This window comes from Puma concolor, chromosome C2, assembly GCF_028749965.1.
Source record: "Puma concolor isolate L17-30 chromosome C2, mPumCon1.1.hap2, whole genome shotgun sequence".
Taxonomy (NCBI): Eukaryota; Metazoa; Chordata; class Mammalia; order Carnivora; family Felidae; genus Puma; species Puma concolor.
This window is the reverse complement of record NC_141675.1, coordinates 93,410,726-93,431,289: the sequence shown is the minus strand read 5'-3', so window position 1 is coordinate 93,431,289 and position 20,564 is coordinate 93,410,726. Positions and strand designations below refer to the sequence as shown.

The following is a 20,564-nucleotide window of genomic DNA, read 5'->3' as shown; positions in this document are numbered from 1 at the left end:
CTCTCAGTGCCCTGCCCTTGTCCCCTTAGCATTACTGTTATACATTGAAGGCCCATGACCCTCTGTGTTCTGGCTGGTAGTAGGCTTAGGCCATGCACAGTGCAGGCTAGAAGTGCTGGGGACTTCTTGCCCTTGAAAGCAGCCATAAGGCAATGACAGGTGGAGACCTGATGGATAAATAAGAGCCCAGCTCCCTTGCCTGTTGGTTGGGATAATGCTGAGGGGTATTCTGTACTGTCTCCCAGACTTGTCCAGTGGGATGGAGCTCCAGTGTCCTTCAGTGCTTGTTAACACATCCTGTATTGGCTTCTTTCACGTCCCTGTCTCATTCCCCAGCTCAGCTTCCAGGTCTCCTGGGATCACCTCTCCAATAAATTATTTATACTCAAATCCTTGTCTCAGGCTCTGTTTCTGGGAGGAACACAAATCAAAATCTTTCAATAACCTCAATGTAGAGATAGATAGCAGGGGCCCAGACAAAAGGAGTGGCAGTGGGAATGCAAAGGAGGGGATGGATATGAGCAATATTCACCCTGAGTTTTAGCTCTTCAAAACTGGTTAAAGGGAGTGCTAAAGGGGTGGGGGCAGGGGGAAACTCTACAAGGACCCTGTTTCTGGAGCTTGAGCTCCTGGGTGGTTGCTGATGCCTTGAACTGAACCAGGGAATATATTTGGGGGTAAGAAAGTAAATCCAATTATGGATATGTAGGAGAAAGTGGCATCTGGCTCTGTGATGTCATTTGCAAGAGTGAAAGTACCCTCTTTGCTAAAAGCATCTTCCCAAACTGCTTACCATAGTGCTTGAAATTCTATATTACTCATTCCTTTGGCTTGCTTTTTCCAGAATCCTATTTTTAAAATGCTCCTGAGATTATTGATAATTTTGTTACGTGTGATAATAGCATTGTGGTTATGTAGGAAAAAAACCCTCCTTAATTGTTAGAAATACATCCTAAAGTATTTATGGGTAAAATGAAAGAGTCAGGGGTTTCTTTAAAACAATCCAGCAAAAAGAAAAGTGAAATGTATATGTAGGGGGGATAGATAAAATGACATTGACAAAATATTTCCAAATGTAAAAGCTCAGGATAAGTCTAAGAGGCTTATTGTATCATTTCCTCTACTTTGTGTACATTGAAAATTTCCATAATAAAAGAAACAAAACCTACCCCAACATTTTAAAAATGGGATGATGTCACTTCCAGAGTAAGGAAGATGCTTATAGGAATGAAAGAATTTAGAGATATTTACAGTTTCATGTTGAGAAGGTAACATAATTTGATAGGAAATCTGAGCAAGTGATGGTAAGGTGCATTTTAGCTGTCCTCAGTCAGTCACATATACATGAAACAAACCTCATCGCTGGGCTCTACCTTCTCTGCTTGGTCAAGGTACCAAGTGAGAGATCTGCTCAGCCGAAGATCACAATTATGATAACAGAACACAGACTGCTAGCAGTAAGTCCCTCTCTAGACCTCAAGAGCTTAAATTCATATGACAACATTTTTACTTAGCCATCTCCTTGACATTTTAAAAAAGTCACATGAGTTAGACTCTAAATCTCTCAGAAGCCCTGATTGTCTTTCAGGGGCCAGACTGTTGCTGCATTTTAGAGAGCCAGAGTCAATCCAGGCAAAGATGTCAACACTATCTTTTACCTGGATAGAGACCTTCTCTCCAAACTTGTTAAGCCAGAAGCTATACTATTCCCACCCACAATAGGTACAGAGTTTCTTCGGGGAAGGAGTAGTTTCTGTAGCTGACTCTGAAATTGAAATACTGGGTATCAGTAGCTTTCTTGAACAGGCTTTTACCAAAATCTACGAAAAGAAATACAGAATGTTTTGTTGTAATTCTACCAACACTGCAGCCTGCAGTGCAGAGAGTCCTGAGCCAGACCCTTCAGACCTTGTAGAGTAAGAAACAGAACTTGCTCTTAAAGGAGAGGGAGAAAAAGACAATCCTAACATAGCTTGTAATACCAATAAGAATAAAAGAAGTGGTGTGCATTTTTAGGGAAGAGAAAAAATTACCTCAACTTAAGGGTCTTATGGAAAGGTTTCTAGAAGGTGGGGCGTTTGAACTGGACCTTGATGGATGTAAGATTTCAGTCAGCCATAGAAAGCAGGCAGGGCATGGATGGCCTTGATGGAGGAAAGACTATCAGCAAGCAAAGGAAAAGATGAACAAAAAGTCAACACTTTTTCTTCCAAACTTTTATAAATGCAAGTGGCCCTATGAACTAAGGAGCCAAGAGTCATGGCTTGGCCGATGGCTGCACTTTGTTTTGCTGAATATACATTTGGAAGCAGGTGGAGGAGGAGGCAGTTTGGCTGGAGGGGTTCTGAGAGCACACCTGCAGTGGGGGGAGGGGGAAGAAGAGGGATAAGACAGCTCCAGCTGCTGTAGAGACAAGGCTGGGGGGAAGCAGAGATGTTAAAGGGCTTTGTTATGGCATTTTACTTTGTAATGTACTCCCTCCTCTGTAACTACACAAAATCTGCAGTAAAAAGCTGTATTACTGATAATGCTTTTGGAATTGAATTTTTAATTCACAGTGGGGGTGGGGAGTGAAGAGGGGAGGAGTGGTGAGTATGGAGTATTACTAGAAGTAAGCAAGGGATGAAAACAGAGGCAGCAAGAGGGGTGAAGGTATATTTGGTTAATATATTCACTTTGAAACGAAGAAAGGAACTGGTCATTTAGCCCATTACCACTGCTGTGATGGGCCAGACACTGTGCTAGTGTTGGGATGCAGGGTGAGTCCAGCCTGCTGTGGCCTGGTCTTCAAAGAGCCTGCATTCTAATGGGAGGTGAGGCAGGGATTAATTAAATAATAAAAAATGTAAAATTGGGATTGTAATTAGTGTTGTAAAGGAGAGGTCTACAATGCTACAAAAGCTTGTAGAGCAATTTTACCTTGTTGGTTAGCCAAGGGGTGATAGAACTGAGTGGGTTCTGCAGGATGAATCAGAGTATGGTGTGTAATATTTGAGGCAGAGTGAAGAGTAAGTGCAAAGGCCCTGGGGAAGGAAGGAACTGAGGAGAGGCCAGTGTGGCTGGAGCACAGACAGTGATGGGGAGCATACAGCCAAGCACAGCTGAAGAGGCAGGAGGCAGACTTTAGCGAGTCTTGAAGTCATTTAAGAGTTTAAACAGGGGTGCTAGGATAACGTGTATTTTAAAAGGTCACCCTAGCTGCTGTTTGGAAAAGAGATAGGAGTATGGTAAGGGTGGATGTAGGTAAGAAAGCCAACTAGGAGGCTATTGCTCTCCCCAAGCAAAAGATGATGATAGGGCAGCATTTTATACCATAGAAAAAAGCATGACATAGCCTCAGCTAAGCAGATCAACCCTCTTTTATGTTAAATTGACAAGCTGTAAGAAAATGTCACCTTATACTCTGTAGGCAACTTATTGTTCCTTTCAAGTACAAATATGTCCTTATGTAAGTGACTTTAGTAATAAGAACAGATATATGCTAAGACTAGGATGAAAAGACTGTCTCTGAAGGAGAGAAATGCAAAATGTAATATTCATGAGCTTTTGGATATGTCTACATGACAGATGTGTTTCTAAGTGTTCTGTATATTTTAAGCAGAAATCTTCTTTTCCTGGTTGGTTTGTATACAGCACACTAAATGGATGGAATGAGCGAGCCATTATGTATGAGTTTCTTTGTCTTTTGGTAAAAATAATCCAGAGATGCATGTGCATTAAAATGTTTCCATATCACCTTCAATTCACCCTGTGTATTCTAATCTTGCTCAAGGAGAAATGGACAAACCACAATAGCACTGGGAAATTATATGCACATCTATATTGGAAATAGAGCAAGGAGACATAGGCGAATAAAGAAAGATATAAGACACCTAAACCACCTAATTAAAAAACTTGATCTAACCTTGCACTCAATGACTTACAAAGTATTCATTCTTTGTAAGCTTACATGGAACCATAATAAAAATGACTATGTATGATTAGAAGGCTTTGTTCACTTTGTAATAACTCATTGAACAGCATATGTATGATTTGTACATTTTTATTTCCATATGTATGTTAAATTTCAAAAAATGGTTTGTTAAAAAAAACAATCTAACAAAAACTGACCATATAGGAAGCCCAAAGAAAGTCTCAATAAATTTCAAAGGACTAATATTATACAATAATACAATTAAACAAGAAATTAACAGTAAAAAAATTGACGAAACAAAAAAAACTTCAGAAACTGAAAAACGTATTTCTAAATAACTTATCAGTTAAGGAAAATGCATAATAGAAATTATGAAATACTCAGAATTACATGAAAATGAAAATACTAAAAAAACATATGACTATATACCTAAAATTAAATTTATAGAATTATATGCATAAAAATTATAAAACATAATATTAAAAATGAATGAGGTAAGCATTCTGCTGAAGAAACCAGAAATAGAATATTACAGTAATCTCAAGAAAAATAAAAGAAATAAGTATAAGAGGAAAAATTGATTAGGAATGACAAAATAAAAAATGGGTTCTCTGGGGGCACCTTGGTAGTTTAGTCGGTTAAGTGACCGATTTTGGCTCAGGTCATGATATCACAGTTCATGGGTTCAAGCCTCGTGTCGGGCTCTGTGCTGACATCCAGAGCCTGGAGCCTGCTTCAGATTCTAGGTCTCCCTCTCTCTCTGCCTCTCCGGCTCACGTGCTCTGTCTGTCTGCATGTCTCTCTCTCTCTCTCAAAAATAAATAAACATTAAAAAAAATTTTTTTAATGGGGTCTCTGTAAAGACAAAGAAGACAAACTTCTAGCAAGATGGATGAAGAAAAAAAAAGAAGCAATAAATAAACAGTATTGGTGCAGCCATTGTGGAAAACTGTATGGAGGTTCCTCAAAAAATTAAGATTAGAACTACCCTAAGATCTAGGAATTGCACTACTGGGTACTTACCCCCAAAATTAAAAACATTAATTCAAAGGGATACATGCACCCTTATGTTTATAGCAGCATTATCTACAATAGCCAATCTATGGACGCAGCCCAAGTGTCCTTCCTTAGATGAATGGATAAATAAGATGGATAAGATCCATAAGATGAATGGATAAATAAGATAAATAAGAAATGGATAAATAGTGCTGAGCAAAATAAGTCAGTCAGAGAAAGACAAATACCACATGATCTCATTCATATGTGGAATTTAAGAAACAAAAGGAGCAAAGGAAAAAGGGAGAGAAAGGCAAACCAAGAAAAACCCTCTTAACTGTAGAGAACAAACTGATAGTTACCAGAGGGGAGACAGGTGGAGGGATAGGAGAAATAGGGGATGGGGATTATCGAGGACACGAAAACAAACAATATTAATGGCAAAATGAGGATCATAATTATAAAAACAGTGGAGACTGAAAAAATCATGAGATTAGAAACTCTATAACAATTAAGTTTAAAACAAAATATTTAAGGGGCACCTGGGTGGCTCAGTCAGTGAAGCATCTGATTCTTGATTTCAGCTCAGGTCATGAACTCATGGTTCGGTTCGTGGGATAGACAGAGCCCTCTGTGCTGACAATGTGGAGCCTGCTTGGGATTCTTTCTCTCGCCCTCTCTCTGCCCCTCCCTGGCTCACACATGCCCTCTCTCTCTCCCCTCTCAAAATAAAAAAAAACATTAAAAGCAATAAACAGACATTTGAGAAAATTTAAATTACCAAACTTCATTCCAAAGGAAATGGAAAACCTGAAAAAAACCCCATCATTAAAGAAATTGAATTGATAGCCAAAAGTCTCTCCTGAAAATAAAAAGGGAAGACCCAGGCAGTTGACAGTTTTAAAAAGATAATTTACTGGGGCGCCTGGGTGGCGCAGTCGGTTAAGCGTCCGACTTCAGCCAGGTCACGATCTCGCGGTCCGTGAGTTCGAGCCCCGCGTCGGGCTCTGGGATGATGGCTCAGAGCCTGGAGCCTGTTTCCGATTCTGTGTCTCCCTCTCTCTCTGCCCCTCCCCCGTTCATGCTCTGTCTCTCTCTGTCCCAAAAATAAATAAACGTTGAAAAAAAAAAATTAAAAAAAAAAAAAAAAGATAATTTACAAAGTCTTCAAGGAATACAGTTCCTGTCTTAAACAAACCATTTTGGAGAATAAAAAAAAAAAAAAAAAAAGGAAATGTATTAATCTATCCACTTCTTTTCATGTAAATAAATTACCAAAACTGGACAAGAACAAAATAAGAAAAAGAAAATTATACAGCCAATTCATCAATGAACATAAATGGTAAGATCCTAAATAACATGCTAATAAATTTAATTCAGTTTAATTATTTAATCACTACATTAAAAAACATATCATGGCCATGAAATAGTTAATTTCAGAATGCAAAATATTCCACATCAGAACAACCTACTGGCTAACAGACACATGAAAAGATGCTTAACATCACTCATCATCAGGAAAATACAAATCAAAACCATGACAAGACCACCTCACACCTGTCAGAATGGCTAAAATTAACACAGGAAACAACAGATGTTGGCAAGGATGCGGAGAAAGGGGAACCCTCTTACACTGTTCGTGGGAATGCAAATTGATGCACCCACTCTGGAAAACAGTATGGAGGTTCCTCAAAAAGTTAAAAATGGAACTACCCTAAGATCCAGCAACTGCACTGCTAGGTATTTATCCAAAGGATACAAAAATGCTGATTTGAAGGGGCACATACACCCTGATGTTTACAGCAACACTATCAACAATAGCCAAATTGTGAAAAGAGCCCAAATGTCCATCAACTGATGAGTGGATATATCACTCAGCAATCAAAAAGAATGAAATCTTGCCCTTTGCAATGATGTGGATGGAGCTAGAGTATACTATGCTAAACAAAATATGTCAGTCAGAGAAAGATACCATATGATTTCACTCATATGTGGAATTTAAGAAACAAAACAGATGAGGAGTGCTCAGATGGTTAAGCATCTGACTCTTGATTTTGGCTCAGGTCATGACCTCATGGTTCATGAGACTGAGTCTCTTATCTGGCTCTGTGCTGACAATGTGGAGCTTGCTTGGGATTCTCTCTCTCCCTCTCTCTTTGCCCCTCCACCACTCATTCATGCTTTCTCTCTCTCAAAATAAATAAATAAACTTAAAAAAAAAGAAACAAAGCAGATAAACATAGGGGAAGGGGAAAAAAAGGGAGGAAAGCAAACCATAAAGACTCTTAACTATAGAGAACAAACTGAGGGTTGATGGAGGGGAGGTGGGTGGGGCGTGGGCTAAATGGGTGATGGGTATTAAGGAGGGCACTGGTGATGAGCACTGGGTGTTATATGTCAGTGATGAATCACTAAATCCTACACATGAAACCAATTTTGCTATATATGTTAACTAACTAGAATTTAAATAAAAACTTGAAATAAAAAAACCTACTAAATTTCTCTGTGTTTTTAACAGATTAACAGACAAACCATATGACTATATAACAAAAATGTAGAAATATATTTGATCAATTATCACTCATTCATGATTAAAAAAACGTTTGGGAAAGAATATAACAGAATTTTCTCAACCTGATAAAGGGCTTCTACCAAACCCTACAGCAAACATTTAATGGTGAACAGATTTCCTATTAAAGCTGGGAACAATATAGGAGACTCTCAGTTTCTGCTATCATAAAACATTGTACTGTAGGTCCTAGCTAATGCAATGAGAGAGAGAGAGAGAGAGAGAGAGAGAGAGCGAGAGAGAGAGAAAACCAAGTATGAGACTTGTAAGAGAAAAGGCAAGACTGCTTTTCTCAAGGTATGGCCAACTACATAGAACAATCCAAAGGAAGGAATAGAAAAGCCAACAGAAGTGATAAAGAGTTCAACAAGGATACTGGTTCCAAAATCAGTATACAAAAATCAATAATATTATAATACACCAGCAACAGTCATTTAGAAAATGTAATAGGAAAAGAAACAATTAACAATAGCAATGAAATCTATAATGTAGCAGAATTAATCTACTAGAGGAGGCAACAATTCCTCACGGAGAAAGTTACAAAACATGATTGAAGGGAATAAAGGACCTGACTAACAGATTACAGATGAGAAGATGCAATATGAGAAGAATGTCTGTTCTCCTCAAATTAAGGTATACATTTAGTGCAGTTCCAATCAAAATCCCAATGGATTTTTTTTTTCACGGAATTTAACATCTTAATACTAAATTCATCTGGAAAAGAAGAGGAACAAAAGTAGCTAACACAATTTCGAACTATAATAAAACGGAGAGATTTGCCTCCTGACATACCAAGACTTACTATAAAGCTATAGTAGAAACAAGTAGAAAGTAATGTATGTTTGTAATGGACAGGCTGTGTAGTCTTAAAGTGTCTGCTGGATATACCACCACTTCTGAAGCAAGTAGTTCTATGTGGGTCTTCTCTAAACAAGATAAACTTCTGTGACTTAAGTGCATCTGTTGAGTAAAACCAGTAGTGTAATCTTATTCATGACTGACTTCGACAGTGCCCAAATCAACAGAGCTGCAGATAAGTTGGATACAGTGAGAGCCAACCTCCCATGTGGTACTTTGAGGCAATCTAGATTGAATAGTGTCAAACTGATTCAATAATATCCTCTTTTGGAGGAAGAGTAGATGCTAGTTAAACAAAGAGAAAGTGGTTTACTTGAGCTAAGATGGGACACTGAAGCTCTAAAGTATTGTTCTTATTCTCTCTTTGAACTGTTGTTCATTTCAATTTTGGAAGATAAATTCCTAGGATGGCTACATAACCAAATGAGAGATAACTTTCCCTTCTACCCCATATTCTTAGGTCTCCTTGCAATTAAATTAATTCACATAGCACTTTGTATCTCTTCCTTGCAGCCTTAACAAGATGGATAAACAGGAAGATCAGGATTTGATGGGATGTGAAGCTTATATAATTTTGGAGGGGGGTGCTTTTTAAAGGAAAAATGCCAATAATAACTAGGAGAATTTCCCACAGATTAGCTTCTGGCTCTGTATATTTCAAACCTTATTTCTCCTCCTCTACCCCTATATTTCCAGGGCCAGGATTCACAGGACAAGTTCATATCACAACACAAACTTTGATCCTGCACCTCCCCGGCACACTGGGTGTTAATGATATCCCTGGAAGCCATTCCTACGCTTGGATGTCTAGCAATAATTAAACTCCACTTGAAATTGATGTGAATCAAATAAATATGTCCCACTAAATTCAAATTTTCATTTGTCAGATCCCCCAAATGCCTCAGATCACTGCGATACCACCCACCAGGAGGGAAAATGTAATAGAAGAGAAGTCAGGAGAGACACAGCAGTCTTAGGCAACTGAGATTTAAATATCTTACTTCGTCTAATTTTACAGAAACAGAATGGCCATGTGAACACATTTCTAGGGCCCTTCTGGAGAAGATCATGTAAGGAGGGGACCCTGTACTAGTTTGACAGTACATCACTTGCTGATATTCAACGTCAGGACAAGATTTTTGAAAACAATAATAAAGGAAAATGCTCACTAAATGTCAGCTGCTGACAATCACTGATTACTTAAATCTCCGGGCATTGGGTTTATTCCTGACTCAAAGTTGGGAATTTATTCACAAATTTACCTATGATCCTAGCCAATTAAGAGAAGGAATGCTCTTCATATTGCTGCAACTGGAACTTATCTGCTTCTTACAGTTTCTGTATTCACTTGTCCATCTTCTGTTCCCTGAAATCCTGTCCCAGTCATACTTGACTATCCCTGCATATTTGTATTTCTCTCCTTCTCCACTTTACCACTCCATCCCCCCTCTTCCAGCCAAATACAGTTTCACATACTTAGTCCTTGTAATCCATGTCCCAATAAATTCTGATAAATTCTATTAGGAAAAGTAAAAGTCTTCAAAATATGAAATATTCATTGGTGAAGTGGTTACTTGTGAAATTGTTCCCCACTTGCATTGTTCCATCTGCTAACCCTAGTGCCTACATCCACTCCTATCAAAGTCTTAGCCATCCACTTGGAAATATCCAATCCTCAAAAATAATAGAAATCTACTGCAAATCTTGCAAAAGATGTGGACTTTCACAAAATTCATAAAAGCGATGTTTGCAGCAGCCTGCAAAGTCACTAATAAAGGAGGATCTCAGAGCGTTGTACTAGATAACAGAGGGGAAAAAGAGAAAATCAGTAAGAATAATGATGACATCAATGCTTCAAAAGGAAGTAATTTAGTTTCAAAGAATTAAGAGAGCACCTTGGGAAAACTGGGTAAAGGCCTCCAACATTTCTACAAATATGAGCCTCTGCAAAAATCAAATGCAAAGTGAAGGATAATGAGCTATATAAAAATAACTGTGGGGGCGCCTGGGTGGCTCAGTCGGGTTAAGCATCCGACTTTGGCCTAGGTCAGGATCTCACGGCTCTTGTGAGTTCGAGCCCCACATTGGGCTCTGTGCTGACGACTCAGAGCCTGGAGCCTGCTTTATATTCTGTGTTTCCCTCTCTCTCTGCCCCTCCTCTGTCCATGCTCTGTCTCTGTCTCTCTCAAAAATAAACATTAAAATTTTTTTTAAAAAAATAATAAAATAAAATAAAATAAAAATAACTGTGCCCACAAATTAACACTTGATTTATCAGAATTAGCACACAGTTGTAATTGTGACCTTAAATGTTAAATATAAGATATATTCATTTTCATAATTTTTTGATTGCATTATTTCAAGATAAAGGCTCAATCAAGTCTTTTTTTTCATTATAGAATCCAGGTCTTCACGTTAAATAGATTCACTTTGGGAGGACCTTTCCTGGAAAAAGAAGAGGGAAAGGAAGACCTCTTGTACTCATCTCTGTTTTCCAAACGCAAAACGGTGTAAGAATCCCCTCAAGAAACTATACAAAGTACAGACACATGGGTTCCCCTGCCAGATCAGTTCCGAATCTTCAAGAGCAGAAGAGAACTTAGGACTTCATCTTTTTGACAATCATCTAAAGGGATCTTTTTGATGACCAAGCAAATGTAGAAACAAACACCTTAACCAATCCAAAGGGAAATGATGAAGTTTATTCTTTCTCTCTCTTTCCCTCTCTCTTACCTTTATGAAGTCTTTTTAAAATGTTGTCATCTGTAGTCTTTGTACTCCTTTCTTCTTTCTTTTATCCTTTTGCATGCCTTTTTCCCATATCAGTGTCTAATCTATAAACAAAATTTTGAAACACCTTTGAAAAAAAAAAACCTCAGAACTCCTTTTATTCTCATTCCTTTAAAATTGAGTGTAAGCGATTTGTTTCAAATTCCTTTTTTCTACATTTCCTCAGCCTGCATTCTCATGAGCCCATTTTGCTCTAAATTCATTTGGACATTAAACTGCTTTGCAAATATTATCATATTCTGTCTTCTCTTTCTGTACGGCCTGATTGTCAGCTCCTCAAAGACAACACCACGTCCTTCATTTCTTCTGCATTTCCCCCACTGAGCCTGGAAGATTGACTAAGACTCACTAGTGTGCAGTATGCTTCACGCAGTGGGTGCTTAATAAATGTTTTAAAACAATATTAAAATGTTGAATAAATGTGACAGCAGTGCTGCTCATCACTTCAAATGCCAACACTTTCTAGGTCCCTTCTCTGCCTAGCAACCATTTCCCAACATACCTATATGTCTTCAGACATTTCATCCAAGGTGAAGCTCTCTTTTGATCCACCTTTCCTTGTCTGAGTTATGGAAATACTGTTTACATGCTTTCCCCTGAGGAGTACCTGAATGGTACCCAAAGACCCTGCTGTGCAACTTGAAGTTGCGTTTTCCCCTTGGTGATAGTGGGGGAAAGGGGAAAGACAGTAGGGATGGAGGTTTCCCTTGGGTTACTTTTTTTTTCTCCCTGAATCATCTTTCACATTAAGACACAATGCCTCTATGCATATTTTCGTATCTTGAAGGTATTTTTCATTCTTAGCACCTGAAGAGTGCTAAGGATTTTAGGTAAGGGGTATTTTAATCAAGATACTGTTTCTTCACGCGCTTTATTCAATATTTCATTTTTTAACGACTTACTAGTCAGGCAGGCAACATTTCTAACATCATTCTCCTATTCAACATTGTTTCGTGCCTAAGAAAAACACACCTTTTCTTACGTTGTACGGATCTAATGTGGTAACGTACAGAAAAGCTTATTCTCTTTTTTGGCAGAGGACATTGTGCTTTGCAAAGCACTTTGGCACCTCTCCATTATCTTATGTAATCCTCACAAAAGGTTTGTTAGGTAAACGGCATAGGGGTCATTACACAGGATGAGCAGGAGGAAAACTCACAGACGTTAAGTGACTTGTTCAAAGTCACACACCTTGGAGGGACCCACAGTGAAACAGGACTCTACTAGAGCCAGTCCCGTTCCCCGTGTCTGCCAGTCTCACACAGTTCAACTTCTCATAAAAAGCTCTGCTTTGAGAAAGGCTGCTAGGAAACAGCAGGCAACGAACAACAGATTGTGGGTAGGTAGAAGGAGGAAGCGGGGGTGGGCGAAAAGAGCACACTGTGCATGCGCAGATCGCTATTAGGGCCCCAGGACCGCGAGGAAGGTTGCGGAAAGAAGCTGAGTTCTTTGTCTCGTTCTCTCGCCTACCTTCAGCTGACGCGCAAGCGCACTCCCGCTGGATGAAGGTCAGAATAAAGTGGGGGAGGGCCTCGGAGTCGCGCAGGCGCGCTTCTGTCCCGGACTGCCAAGATGTCGTTCCCCAAGTACCAGCCTTCGCGCCTGGCCACTCTACCCTCCACCCTCGACCCAGCCGAATACGACGTATCTCCAGAAGCCCGGAAGGCGCAAGCCGAGCGGTTGGCCATAAGATCCCGACTTAAACGGGAGTACCTGCTTCAGTACAACGACCCCAGCCGCCGAGGGCTCATCGTGAGTCGGGGGCCGGCCGGGCGGGAATCAAGGGCCTAGAGTCCGGGCTGTCCCCTCCGACCGGGCAGCCCAGACCGGCCAAGGGAGACCCCGCAGCGGGGCGGCCACCGTTCCAATCCGTATCTTAGACATTGGCCCTTTTCCAGGCTCAGAGAGCAGGCCAACCCCCTAGCCCTTTGACCTTGGGCGGAGAGCTTGGTGGTCTACAGGACGGTTCTCAGTTCACACCGGGCTGGGTTTGAATCCTGGCTTGCTCACTAAAGTGACACAACTCTGCTGCTTAGCCTCGGTTTTCCTGTCTGGAAAATGGGATTAATACAGCACTTCCTACTTTATGAGGCTGTGACGAGGATTAAATGAGACCAGGCACATCACCAGCCAACACAGTGACCGGGCTGTAATGAATGTAATGAGTGCTCAGAAAATGTGTTGTGTGTGTTATTTTTTTTTTTTTAAAGCAGTTTTCCACCATTCAGTTCACAATTCATATCAATACTGCTCTCTCCTGATGGGAATATAGTGATTTTTCAATTTATATCTTTTAAAGACCCCAAAACTGCAGCTATTGAAGCTGTGGTCTTTGGATTCATATGCCAAGGCAGCACAAGTTGGCAAACTATGTGACCTTAGGCAATTTGCCTACTCTCTCCAAACGTTAATTTTCTAATCTTATGTGGGAATGGTAGTATACTCTTTATAAAGCCATTGTGAGGTTAAATGAAATAGTTTGTATAACATTCCAGGCACTTAATATATAACCAGTAGACTGATAGCTATTATTTAATGAGTGCACTTTTTGATAATTTTCTGTCCAAGAGCTGTTTAAATATGATGTCAAATATACTAAAAACAAAACAAAAAAACCCCAAAACAAAACAAAACAAAAAAAACCACTTTTCCCAACAGTTGCATTGGTGTTCTGTAGGACTTTTTGGAAGTTATGAGAATTGAAGGAAATTTAAATTGTGCAGGCACTATCTAAACCCTTTCCGAATATTCAAATGTCACAAGTATTCAGAATTAGGCCCTATTATTAACCCGATTTTACAGATTGGAAGACAACATGGGAAGGACAAGTAGGTCATAGAGTGATACTCCCTTAGCAAGTGAGAGAGCAGAATTTAAACCTTGATCTTTGTAACCCAAAACATCTGCTTAACCAGTTGGCTGTACCAATTCTAGTTAGAACTGGAGAAGAAGGTGTTTACTTGAGAAGGTGTGGAGAGAGACATTTGTTATTTACATACACAGGTGGGTTTGATGTGCCAGATAGCTGAAGTTTAAACCCCAGATTTTTTTTTCCAGTTCTGTGCCCTAGGACAGTTTCAATTTTGTCATATAAAAGAGACAGTAATACCTGCCTCATTGGTTGTTCTGTTAATTAAATAAATGAGTGCCTGGCACTTAATCATTTAGTGATCAATACATGGAAATTCCTTGCCTAATCTTTAAGAATGATTGATTCAATGAACAAATAATTGCTGTAATAGGCTAGGCCCTGTGTTAGATGCTGAGGTGACAGTGTAGATTCCTGTCCTCATAGAGCTTTCTTTCCAGTGGGGCAGACAAGTAATAAACAGATTTAAAAACTAAATAATTTAGGGGCACCTGGGTAGCTCAGTCAGTTAAGTGTCCGACTTTTGACCTGGGTTCACGTCATGATCTCATGGTTTGTGAGTTCTAGCTCCGCATCAGGTTCTGCGCTGACAGCGTGGAGCCTGCTTGGGATTCTGTCTCTCCCTCCGACTGCCCCTCTCCTGCTTGCTCTTTGTCTCTCTCTCTCCCAAAATAAATACATAAACTTAAAAAAGTAAATCATTTAGCATGTTAGTGATAAGTGATAAGAAAAATCAAGGAAGGGAATTCGGAATGTGTGTATATAGTAGGGAGGGACAGCAGCTGAAATGTTAGATATCCCTAGGGAAGGCCTTCCGTGGAAGGTGACATGAAGGAAGTGAGGTGAGGGAGATAGCCACACAGCTCTCAGGGAAAGTAGCATTTTAGGTAGAGGGGACAGGTGTTGAGGTCCTTAGACAGGAGTGTGCCTGGTTAGTTTCAAAAATACTGAAGAGATCATTGTGACTAAAGTGGAGAAAGGTGGAAGCAAAGTAGGAAGAGATGAGGTCAGAAAGGTACTTGGAACTAGATCACACCAAGGACGACTTTTACTGAGTGAGTAATCTGCCCTTATACTTTGACTTCTCTCTGGTTGCTTACTTAAAAATACATTATGGAGGACAAGAGCAAGGAGTCTAGTTAGGAGGCTTTTGAGGTAATCTATCAGGGTTTTTTTGGCAGTGTAGGTGGTAAGAAGTGGTGAATTATGAGTATGTATTGAAAGTAAAGCCAACCAGATTTGCTAGCAGATTGGATGTGAGGTGTAAGAGAGAGAAGGGTGAAGAATGACTCCAAGGTTTTTGACCTAAGTTACCAGAACAATGAAGTTGCTTTTTACCAACATAGAGAAGAATGTGAGAGGAGCAGGGATGGAGATGGAGTGGAACATTGGGAAATCAGTTTGGGATACATCACATTTGACATGCCTGTGAGACAACATGACAGTGTTGAGCAGGTAGTTGGATATTATGTCTGGAGTTCGGGGTAGAGGTCTGGGGAAGTAAAATTTTGGGAGTCATCAGCCTATAGATGGATATTTAAAACCATGTGACAGGAGGAGCTCAAGGGAATGAATGTAGATGGAAAAGACGAGCAAAGGGGCGCTTGGGTGGCTCAGTCAGTGAAGTGTCCGACTCTTCACTTCACCTCAGGTCATGATCTCACGGCTCAGGTCATGATCCCACAGTTCTTAAGTTTGGCCCCCGAATGGGGCTCTGCACTGACAGTGTGGAGCCTGCTTGGGATTTTGTCTCTCCCTCTCTCTCTGCCCCTCCCCTGCTTGCTCTCTATCTCTCCCAAAATAAAAATAAACAAAAGACCAGTAAGGTCTAAGGTCCAGTATTAAGCGTTTAGAGAAATAAGGACATAGAGAGCAAAAGAGACCAAGAGGGAATGGCCACAGGGTTTGGAGGAAAACCAGGCAGGTGTGTGTCCTGAAAGCCAAAAGAAATGATGTGAAGGATTGTTGACCATGTCAGATGCTGCTGATAGTTCTTTGGAGATAGAGTGGTGTCAAAGAAGGAAAACTATCTCCCATGGAATTGTTTTGGAACTTCTCTTAACAGTACCAGGCTCAATAAATTATGGTCATGGGGCTGTTGATGTTTTTATGAAATAAAATATCTGTTTCTGGAAGACTGATCTGACAGGTAAATATGTAGAGACGCGACTGGCAAATTGAGAATTCTGTCATGGGAGAATCATTCAAATACATTAATAGTAGAAGGGATAGATATAAGAATAGATATATTTATCCTTTCAGGTAAGGACCTCAAACATCCCCTTAAACCTATGTATATCTTGTGTCTTCACCTTTACTGTTTCTGCAGACATTTTGGTTTAAAAATGTATCTGTGGAAGATCCAGTTTAACTATTTTAATTCTACCAATCATGACTTCCTTGGCATTGTATAGGACCTTGAATGTTCTCCTTTAGTATTAAAGTTTTAAAGCTGATTTAATTTGCTTATTTTTAATCTGCCTATTAGTTAATTGGAGCAAATAATTTTTATAAAATCATTTGGGGATTTAGCTAATTAAGTTTAATTATGTGTTTGGGGCAGATTTGCTATCTTATATAGTTGTTCTAGTATAAATATATTAAAATGGGTAATTACTTTTTTTAAACCAAGACAGTCTGATTATTTTTTTTAACAACCTTGTCCTCACTACAAATTATTTTAATAGTGTTAAATGTAATAGTTTTGCTTGTAAAATATCTGCCAAGTCAGCTTAAAGAAATTAAAGTTCAGAGTTAGCCTACCTCAGCCTTCACCTTCCTGCAATTTGTATGTAGCCTGGAAAGACAGGGCAGGGTGGGGGGTAGCATTAGAAAGGGTCCTGGAAACAAAGTACAAAGCATGACAGAGCATATGAAATCAGTCCTCATCGGGAATACTGTGGTTCAGTTGGTCACACTTTAAGAACGACAATGAAGCTAAAAAAAAAATCCAGAAAAGAAAAAAAAAAAAAAAGATCAAAGAGAAAAAATGGCTTCTCTGACAGCTTAAAAAGATTAGGTTTCTTGGGGCAATTGGGTGACTCAGTTGGTTAAGCATCTGACTTCGGCTCAGGTCATGATCTCACCATTTGTGAGTTCGAGCCCTGTGTCAGGCTCTGTGCTGGCAGCTTGGAACCTGGAGCCTGCTTTGATTCTGTGTCTCCCTTCTCTTTGTCCCTTCCCGGCTCAAGCTCTTTCTCTCTCTCTCCCTCAAAAATAAATTAAAAAAAATAAAAGATTATATTTCTTAAATCTCAAATAAATAGAAAGCTGAAGGGTGATATAAGAATATTTTAAATTCTGAAGGATTTAGGGGCGCCTGGGTGGCGCAGTCGGTTAAGCGTCCGACTTCAGCCAGGTCACAATCTCGCGGTCCGTGAGTTCGAGCCCCGCGTCAGGCTCTGGGCTGATGGCTCAGAACCTGGAGCCTGTTTCCGATTCTGTGTCTCCCTCTCTCTCTGCCCCTCCCCCGTTCATGCTCTGTCTCTCTCTGTCCCAAAAATAAATAAATGTTGAAAAAAAAAATTAAAAAAAAAATAAATTCTGAAGGATTTGAACAAGATCATCAGAGAGTTAATTCAACAAATACTAGAAATGAAAGGTCTTCCCCAAAGCTATTTAGGAATATTCAGGGCTTACCCTTAGCTGTGGTGGAGCACAAAAGGCATCTCCTGTTCTCCCCCACAAAAGTTTTGATGAGATTGTTTCAGTGTGGTCCTGCTTAAGTTCCTGTAACTTTTTGTTTTCATGAATTTCAGGAAGATCCTGCCTTGATTCGTTGGACCTATGCAAGATCAGCAAATATCTATCCCAATTTCAGACCCACTCCCAAGACCTCACTCTTAGGAGCTCTATTTGGAATTGGCCCCCTCTTCTTCTGGTTTTATGTTTTCAAAACTAACAGAGTAAGTATTGGGGCCTGATATTTACTTTCTGTGTGATTAGTTCCCCGGACTGGCTGCAGCTCTTTCTCTTGTCCACTGCCACCAGCCTTCCTCCCATCTTAACCCCTCTACTCTTTTATCTTTATTCCTTTCCAGCAAGAGTTAAAAGAGAAAGTTTCGATTACATGTTTGGTTTTATTGCTTTATCATTTCAACTCTTACTGAAATATACTTTACTAAAATTCATGATAGTCTCTGAGACTTTCAAATTTAATTTAATGGCTGCTCTAGAATATCAAGTAATAAGTTGGTCAGTTTAAATTTCTAAGACTTGAACTTAGAGCTCATGAAAGAGTTTTCCTGGTATGTTTTAGATGATGTAAGGAAATTGTGCTGTGAATATTAAGTGAGAGAATACAGAGATAACTTTAAAAAGTTAATATAGAAGTTAAACTTTGCTATTTTGAATTACCTTTAGAAATTATCTTTGTGAATTTTTATATTTAGTTTTCTTAGTTCATCTGCTTTTAAAAGAGATGTTTATTTGGTTAAATATTAGCAGAATACATAAGTCATTTAGTGTGTTCCCTATTTGTATGAATTCTAGTTATGTTGGTCACATTTTTGTGAATTAATGTTAAAACTTCCTAATACCCTAACAAGAGGAAAGCAAAAGCAACCCGTGGTGGGAATCTGCCATCAGAGGCCATATGATCACAGAGAAAGCCAAGCTTATCTTTGACAGCTAGTACTAGATCCCCGGGAGGCCTCATGTTGCCATATAGACTGGAACCCACTCATCTAGCTCTGCCTTAAACTGGCCAGTCCACTCTCCTGTTAGACCTTATATATATATTTTTGATTGATAAATTAACTGCTTCACAGAAAGGTAGGCCACACTTACCCAGAAGGTGTTTGCATTTTGCTTTTGACATATGATTTTTAGTGGGGTAATAAAATGATTCCAACATGTGCACAGGATGTTTTTCTTTTCTTTTTTTTTTTTTTTATGTTTATTTATTTTTGAGAGAGAGAGTGTGAACGTAAGTGGGAGAGGATCTGAAGCAGGCTCTGTGCTGAGAGCAGAGAGCCCAATGTGGGGCTCAAACTCACAAACTGTGAGATCATGACCTGAGCCAAAGTCAGATACTTAACCAACTGAGCCACGCGGGTGCCCCATCTATTTTTTTTTTTTTTAACTTTTTTTAACGTTTATTTATTTTTGAGACAGAGAGAGAGAGCATGAACGGGGGAGGGGCAGACAGAGAGGGAGACACAGAATCAGAAGCAGGCTCCAGGCTCTGAGCCATCAGCCCAGAGCCCGACGCAGGGCTCGAACTCACGGGCTGTGAGATCGTGACCTGAGCTGAAGTCGGACGCTTAATGGACTGAGCCACCCAGGCGCCCCTCTATTTTTTTTTTTTTTTATGTTTATTTTTACTTTACTGAGAGAGAGGGAGAGAGAATCCCAAGCAGGCTCAGCGCTGTCAGTACAGAGCCTGACATAGGGCTTGGTCTCACAAACTGCAAGATCATGACCTGAGCAAAAACCAAAAGTCAAATGCTTAACCAACTGAGCCACCCAGGTGCCCTACATAAGATGTTTTTCAATAGGAATGTTTTTTCATTGTCCCTTTATTTCTTCAGACTGCTACTTCTTCCCTTATACAATGTGGGGGGGATGGGAATTAGCTTTGGAGTATTTAAGTGTTGTTTCAGAGTTGTACGGTGGGTTCTGCCAGAATACTTTGTTTTTTTGTTTGTTTTTGTATTTTCTAGTACTTTTTTGTTTGTTTATATATTTTGCAAAATGGTCACCAGAGTAAGTCTAGTTAACATCTGTCACCATACATAGTTACAAAAAACAATCTTTTTTCTTATAATGAGGACTTAAGAATAATTCTCTTAGCAACTTTCAAATATTCAATATAGTATTATTGACTGTAGTCACCATGCTGTACATTATATTCCCATGACTTATTTAGTTTGTGATTGGAAGTTTGTACCTTTTGATCCCCTTTACCCATTTTGCCCACTGCCCACCTCCTGCCTCTGTCACCTACCTGTGTGTTCTCTGTATCTATATGCTTGTACTTATGAAATTGCAAGATTTCATTCTTTTTTTTTTATTATGGCTGAATAGTATTCCATTGTATACATATACCGTGTCTTTATTCATCCATTGATGGACACTGAGGTTGTTTCTGTATCTTGGCTGTTGTAAATAGTGTTTCAATGAACAGGGGTCAGAATGTGTTGTTTCTAATGCAGTTTTTTTTGTTTGTTTTTTGTTTTATTTGTTTGTTTGTTTGTTTTCTATCTCTGCAGGATAGGAAAGAAAAACTGATCCAGGAAGGAAAATTGGATCGAACATTTAGCATTTCATATTAAGTCTGGCAATGATGACTCTATGTATTATTGTTTAAATAAATCTCCTATTAATCATTAAATAGTTTCTCTTTCTTCCTATTACCTTAATTCAACTTTGCTGTACATTGTATTATCCCTACTTTGTAAGAGTTCACAGTTTAATGAATAAACAAATTCACGTTGATGCATTCAGTCATTCAGCAAATGAGTGTCTACTATGAGCCAGGCAGGCATTGTGCTCTGGTCCCAGAAGACAACAGTCAATAAGACAAGTTTAGGCCCTGTGCGTAAGGAGTACACTCTGACATCTGTTTT

At 39.4% G+C, this 20,564-nt stretch overlaps 1 protein-coding gene and 1 long non-coding RNA gene across 4 annotated transcripts in view; one reads left to right on the top strand and one right to left on the bottom strand.

The window, feature by feature from the left end:
- LOC147577427 (uncharacterized) overlaps positions 1-12,711 on the bottom strand; it is a 73,565-nt gene extending 60,854 nt beyond the window's left edge. The window contains exons 1-2 of one of the 3 annotated variants that reach the window (XR_015240283.1): positions 12,597-12,711; positions 11,070-11,170 (exon numbers count right to left, since the gene is read on the bottom strand). This is a non-coding gene — a long non-coding RNA (uncharacterized LOC147577427). The other 2 variants (XR_015240282.1, XR_015240284.1) reach the window with 2 other exon arrangements.
- On the top strand, positions 12,557-20,329 carry NDUFB4 (NADH:ubiquinone oxidoreductase subunit B4). The gene is made up of 3 exons (XM_025913846.2): positions 12,557-12,878; positions 17,754-17,900; positions 20,208-20,329. Exons 1-3 carry the CDS (start codon positions 12,699-12,701, stop codon positions 20,268-20,270), a joined length of 390 nt encoding a protein of 129 aa, XP_025769631.1. The 5' UTR covers positions 12,557-12,698; the 3' UTR covers positions 20,271-20,329.
- The last annotated feature ends 235 nt before the right edge of the window (positions 20,330-20,564 follow it).